The following is a 6,767-nucleotide window of genomic DNA, read 5'->3' as shown; positions in this document are numbered from 1 at the left end:
AAAGTTGGGAGAGTAGATGTCAAATAGGACCAAATTAAAAGATACGTTTACATGAGTTCAAGTCATATGTCAGACCAATTAAGTTAAGTATTTAAGTAGAGGAAATTGAAAGACAATTTCATCATTTTCGAGTTTAGAATTGCAATTAACTCAAATAGTCGGCTTTAGATGGATTTTTTTTGTAGCTACCACTAAAAAAGAATATATACTCTAGAAGGGATCTTAAAAAGTGAAATATTGAATGATAATAAAACATTGGTAAGCAAACCGAGCTAATTAGGTGTTGCTAAGCCCAACACTTTTTGACAACAGAGCCATGACAAACACTATATTGACAGAAACAAGAAGATATTGGAAGAGATATGATACTACCCTTATTCATTTTCTTTATCTATTAATGTCAGATGACTTGCATATAAATATTTGAAATGATGCTCATCTGATTGTACCATCACTAAGTATCACTTTCCCCCCCCTTTTAATCACATATATACCTGTCATGAGTTGCATTAGATTTAGATGATGGATTATCCCTGAAGTATAAATACCAAATTAAGTCGAGTAGTAAACATACGAAGAAGTCAAATAAAATTTAATATTAATTATATACAAACAAAAATTATTTTTAATTATATATAAACAGTATAATTTGATTTTACGTGACTTCACCCTTGATTATAATAATAATTTGCCAAAATAGTTAGTTATAGGTTATAAATAATATACAAGGGAGGATAACTTGAGACAAACTCCATGTCTGCCTCACCTTAGCTCTCCACAAAGCATAAAGCTAATCTCAATTTTTTTTAAAAACTAAACTTAATTAGTTTAATAATCCATAGTACCTTTTGATATTATTAAAATATATAATTATTGGATGTTTTTCTCATTTAAAAAAACTGAAAAAACTAGGATTATTAATTAATTATTATAATGAAGAACAATAAAGGAGAGGAGCCGAAAAGTGAAAAAATTAAAATAAAGGAAACTTCACGAGAGAGATTGGAATACAATTCTTATCTCTATTTTTTCAACCGTGGAGATCGCATCAACTACGGCATTTGCTGTCACTGTCGTACACCTCCATAAACATTCTTCAAAATTACCATTTTACCATCACCAAACAAGAAAAAGACCAAAAATTGAAAAAACCCAAAACAAAAAACCTGAAAAGAAAAGGGCAAATAACAGACAAAAGAAGCAGAAATTTTTTCAGAAAAAACAAACAAATCTCTTCAGTTTCTTTTTTACTCTCGCGGCCCATGCTCACCGCCATTAATGGCTATTTCTACACTATGAAACAATGAATATGTCATCTGGGCCACCGCCGGAGCAGCAACCGCAACAGCAAGAACCGCCGTCAAGACCACCACAGCTAGTTCGGAAACTTGTGGTGGAAATTCTTGACGCTCGGAATCTACTACCAAAGGATGGGCAAGGGAGTTCCAGTCCGTATGTTGTTGTGGATTTTGATGGTCAGAAGAAGCGGACTTCGACTGTGTGTAGAAATCTTAACCCAGAATGGAACGAGGGTCTGGAATTCATCATTTCGGATCCCAGAACGATGGAGTTTGAGGAGCTAGATATTGAGGTTTTCAATGACAAGAAGCTGAGTAATGGGAATGCGAGGAAGAATCATTTTTTAGGGAGAGTGAAGTTGTATGGAAGCCAGTTTGCGAGGAGGGGAGAAGAGGGTTTGATATACTTCCCTTTGGAGAAAAAGAGTGTTTTTAGTTGGATTAGAGGTGAGCTGGGTTTGAAGATTTATTACTATGATGAAATGGTGCAGGAAGAGGAGCCGCCACCGCCGCAGCTGGAGCAACAGCAGCAGCAGCCTCCTCCGCAGGAAGAAATGAAGAAGACCCCTGTTTTCGTTGTCACGGAAGACCCCCGCCAGAGGATGCTAGAAATTCCTATGCCCACGGAGGTTGCTATGGAAGCGCAGGAACAATCTCCGCCCATCGTAACGATAGAGGAATCTCCTCCACCGATGAATATGCCGCCGGAACAACAGCAGCAGTGTAGTCACCGGCATGAGGAGGGTCCACCAATGATGAGTGGTCCACCGATGATGAGTGTTCCTGTTCCACCACCTGAGTACCCACCACAGGAGGTGAAGAGGATGCAGGCAGGGAGAGCTGGAGAAAGAGTGAGAGTGATGAGACGGCCAAACGGAGACTATTCACCTAGGGTGATATCCGGTAAAGTCGGCGGAGAGTCAGAAAGAATCTCGGCGTTCGACCTCGTTGAACCAATGCACTATCTATTTGTTAAAATTGTGAAAGCTAGAGGTCTTGCTCCGAGTGAAAGCCCATTCGTGAAGATCCGTACATCTAACCATTTTCTCCGATCGAAACCAGCCATTATCCGGCCTGGCGAACTGTTGTCGAATCCAGAGTGGCAGCAGGTCTTCTCCCTAGGCCACAACAAACAAGAGTCTACCAATTCAACACTTGAAATTTCAGTTTGGGATAGCGCGTCGGATCATTTCCTTGGTGGAGTCTGTTTCGACCTCTCCGATGTGCCAGTCAGAGATCCACCGGATAGTCCTCTTGCTCCTCAGTGGTATCATCTCGAAGGTGGCGCCGATGACCAACACAAAGTTTCCGGCGACATTCAACTCTCCGTCTGGATTGGAACTCAAGCAGACGATGCATTTCCTGAATCGTGCAGCTCAGACGCACCGTGCGTGGCTCATACTCGCTCAAAAGTCTATCAATCTCCCAAGCTATGGTATCTTAGAATCACAGTGATTGAAGCTCAGGACCTTCATATAGCTCCAAATCTACCGCCGTTGACGGCACCGGAGGTAAGAGTCAAAGCTCAGCTAGGGTTTCAATCCGTGAGAACTCGGAGAGGGACAATGAATCATCACAGTTCAGTGTTCCACTGGAGCGAAGATTTAATCTTCGTCGCCGGTGAGCCACTTGAAGATAGCCTCATCTTGCTTGTAGAGGACCGTACGACGAAGGATCCAGCCCTTCTAGGGCACATAATAATTCCTGTGAGCTCGATTGAGCAACGGCTCGATGAGCGACTCGTGCCAGCCAAGTGGTTCGGATTGGAAGGTGGACCAGGTGGGGCCTACTGCGGGAGGCTACACTTGAGGATGTGCTTAGAAGGAGGATATCACGTGCTGGATGAAGCAGCGCACGTGTGTAGTGATTTCAGGCCCACGGCTAAGCAGCTATGGAAGCCGGCTGTTGGTATTTTGGAGCTGGGTATTCTTGGAGCTCGCGGGTTGTTACCCTTGAAATCCAAGGGTCCGGGAAAAGGATCCACGGATGCTTACTGTGTTGCCAAATACGGGAAGAAATGGGTCCGGACTCGGACCATAACCGATACCTTTGACCCGCGTTGGAACGAGCAGTACACATGGCAAGTATACGATCCTTGTACAGTTCTTACAATTGGAGTATTCGACAATTGGCGTATGTTTGCTGATAGTGGTGAAGATAAGCCTGATTACCGTATAGGAAAAGTACGTATACGAGTCTCTACATTGGAGAATAACAAAGTGTACACAAATTCCTATCCGTTATTAGTTCTGTTGCGGTCTGGGTTGAAGAAAATGGGCGAAATTGAAGTTGCAATCCGATTTGTTTGTCCATCACTGTTACCAGAAACATGTGCTGTTTATGGGCAGCCAGTGTTACCAAAGATGCATTATCTACGCCCACTTGGGGTGGCTCAACAAGAGGCATTGAGAGGAGCAGCTATCAAAATGGTTGCAGCATGGTTAGCTCGATCTGAGCCACCTTTGGGTCCAGAGGTAGTTCGGTACATGTTGGATGCAGATTCTCACACATGGAGCATGAGGAAGAGTAAGGCCAATTGGTTTCGCATAGTAGCCGTGTTAGCTTGGGCTGTTGGATTAGCAAAATGGTTGGATGACATTAGAAGGTGGAGAAACCCAGTAACAACCATACTAGTCCATGTTCTCTACTTGGTGCTAGTTTGGTATCCAGATTTAATCGTCCCCACCGGGTTTCTCTACGTCTTCTTGATCGGTGTATGGTACTATCGGTTCAGGCCTAAAATACCTGCAGGTATGGATACCCATATCTCCCAATCAGAAACAGTAGACCCGGATGAACTGGATGAGGAATTCGACACAATACCAAGTTCAAAACCACCCGAAATAATTCGGATGCGGTATGACAGGTTGAGAATATTAGCAGCAAGGGTCCAAACAGTTTTAGGTGATTTTGCAACCCAGGGAGAAAGGGTCCAAGCATTGGTAAGCTGGAGGGATCCAAGAGCGACGAAATTGTTCATAATCGTGTGCCTAATTATAACAATAGTGTTATATGCAGTGCCACCAAAAATGGTAGCAGTAGCCCTTGGATTCTACTTCCTGCGCCATCCCATGTTCAGGGACCCAATGCCACCTGCCACTTTGAATTTCTTTAGAAGACTTCCAAGTTTATCTGACCGTTTGATGTAGTAGACACAGTCACTACACTCTGCTGCTGATTAAATAAAAATTAGTCAACAATTCTTTTGAAAAATTGTGAAGAAAAGAGAGCTTGTGTGTGAAAAACTCCCTTTTTTTCCACAATGGTTGAAAAGGTGGGGGTTTTCATTACAAACATGGGAAGAGGTGAAAAGTGTAGGGTGAAAGGGGCAAGTTGGGATGATTGACTTTTTAACTGTTGGAATAAGTAAAAAAAAAGGAGAGGAGCCATGGGGGCGAGATTGAAGGGGTGAGATTTTTGATAGGACAAGATTATTTTTTGATGTAATTTTGTCGTTAAAAGTATTGGCATTGATTTCTATTCCACGAATATAAAAATGAAAGATAATGATATCTTTCTTTTACTGCATTTCAAGCTTTAAGACTCAATTCTGTTCCAACTTTGACAAGCGTTTTCTGACTCAACTTTTAATTGAAACAAATGAGATATACACATATGTTATAGACACACATTTGCTTGTTGCTTTTACTGAGCTTATATTGAGTATGTTATTGTTGTTTTTATGTCATGACCGTTAGGTGCACAGCATTCAAGGCAACTTGATACGTATAAATAAGTCATTTTACGTGGCATTTGTTTGAAGAACAGGTGAAAGAATGAGAATTTTTTTTAGTTACAAAGACTCACAAAACTGATGTTCCAAAATTTCTACGAGTGTTTGGGTGAAAAAGAAAAAAAAGAGACAGTTTTGTGGTTATCCTTTGAGAGTTGAAACCAAAAAGATTTTCCTGCCTACCCTATAGAAATACTTGTCTTATTAATTTTTTTATCCAATCAACAATTAACTTTAAATTAGATTTCTAATTTAGTATTATTAGTCTAAAATATGTTTAATACTATTCTCTCATTCGTTTCAATTTATGTGACACCGTTTGACTTGACACAAAATTAGCTATAAACTTTCTTTCTTCTTAGGGATAAAAGAAGAAATTTAAAGTTAAATCATTTCTAATTATATAAAGACTATATTCTATTTTAGACGGATTAAAAATGAAAATCTGCGTATCTATCACTTTATCACATGATTCAGAATCATAGCCTACAGGCCGTTCGGATTAAATGTAGCATGATTTGTTGGTTATATGATCAGCCAATTCTGAAAATCCATACACCATTCAATTATGTTACTTCTTTTGTATCCATGCCAGAGAAATAATAGGGCCATGGATGGAGCTTCTCAAATCTTGTTGCCTTATATATTTTCAACAGAAATTGACCATTGTTGAAACTATTTCAGGCTGTTAATCCATCATCAAATAGAACTCGAGTGGTAAATTAAACTAGCAAAGGTAACAAATGCCAGAGACGGATGATACAGGAAAACATGACGATTCAACGAAAACTAAAAATGAGGAAATTTATGATAAGGAGGAGAAAGAAGATAAGCATTCGGATGAAGATGATAAAGACGATAAAGATGAGAAGGAAGGTAAAGATAATAAGAAGAAAAAGAAAGACAAGGATGAAAAAGATGACAAGAAGAAGGATAAAAAAGAGAAGAATCCCAATGATGAAAAGGACTTAGAAAAACTCAAACTTAAAGTGGAGAAAATTGATGCTAAAATGCAGGATTTGGAAGACCAGAGAGAGGTTATTCTAGAGTTGTTTAATGAAGCTGGGAAGATTGCAGCTAATGCAAATGCTGCTCGCCTTCCATTCGATCCCTTATCGAGCCACTTGACAAAGAAAAAGAAAAAAGCAAAGTGATGCTTCTCTGTTTTTTGTAATTTTGTATGTAAATTACACATAGTGTCTATAGAACCCTGCCTAAAGCAGAGCGCATTTTTCAGATAACAAGATTGTAAAGAGGATCAGACAATGAATGAACAAATGATAGGAAAATAAGTATTGTAAATCAATTGAATTACATTCACATTTTTGTTCTTTCATTGTTTAAGTGCATGACAGTTTGGCACTGATATTTCAAACACGATTGAAGTTTCCGTGGGTGTAGTTTCCATCAGGTCTCCAGTTGTTTCCAGAACTTTGTAACTTGCAGCTCTCGTTTGGCTTGTTTGAAGAACAAATTATCCTAAGTCTGCATTTCGAATGATAATTAAGTATTATACATGAGTGATTCACCGTAGAAAGTTGAGTCATCTAGCAATACATCAGTTCGCAAAGAGGGAAAAATGTTCTTCTGTATAACAATGCAACATTACCAAACAAGTGATTGTAGGTACCTATTAATGGATCTGTTAATCTCTCTTGTACTATATTCTGAAGGGAAGCTTCCTAAGACGTGAAATCTCGATTCATAAGGAAGCTTCATATTTGTCCTGTAATTAC

The 6,767-nt window shown here is 39.6% G+C and overlaps 2 protein-coding genes across 2 annotated transcripts; both read left to right on the top strand.

Moving 5' to 3' along the window:
- The first annotated feature begins 1,035 nt into the window (after positions 1 to 1,035).
- Positions 1,036 to 4,824, top strand: LOC125858455 (protein QUIRKY). The gene has a single exon (XM_049538238.1). It carries the CDS (start codon positions 1,304 to 1,306, stop codon positions 4,445 to 4,447), a length of 3,144 nt encoding a protein of 1,047 aa, XP_049394195.1. The 5' UTR covers positions 1,036 to 1,303; the 3' UTR covers positions 4,448 to 4,824.
- Positions 4,825 to 5,774: 950 nt separating this feature from the next.
- Positions 5,775 to 6,185, top strand: LOC125857900 (protein PXR1). The gene has a single exon (XM_049537557.1). It carries the CDS (start codon positions 5,775 to 5,777, stop codon positions 6,183 to 6,185), a length of 411 nt encoding a protein of 136 aa, XP_049393514.1.
- The last annotated feature ends 582 nt before the right edge of the window (positions 6,186 to 6,767 follow it).

This window comes from Solanum stenotomum, chromosome 3, assembly GCF_019186545.1.
Source record: "Solanum stenotomum isolate F172 chromosome 3, ASM1918654v1, whole genome shotgun sequence".
NCBI classification, from domain to species: domain Eukaryota; kingdom Viridiplantae; phylum Streptophyta; class Magnoliopsida; order Solanales; family Solanaceae; genus Solanum; species Solanum stenotomum.
Note: the sequence above shows the minus strand (reverse complement) of the source record. Positions and strands in the feature narration are given on the sequence as shown.

Coding starts and splice junctions, on each gene's coding strand:
- LOC125858455 (XM_049538238.1), top strand. CDS start 1,304: ATGAATATGTCATCTGGGCCACCGCCGGAGCAGCAACCGCAACAGCAA.
- LOC125857900 (XM_049537557.1), top strand. CDS start 5,775: ATGCCAGAGACGGATGATACAGGAAAACATGACGATTCAACGAAAACT.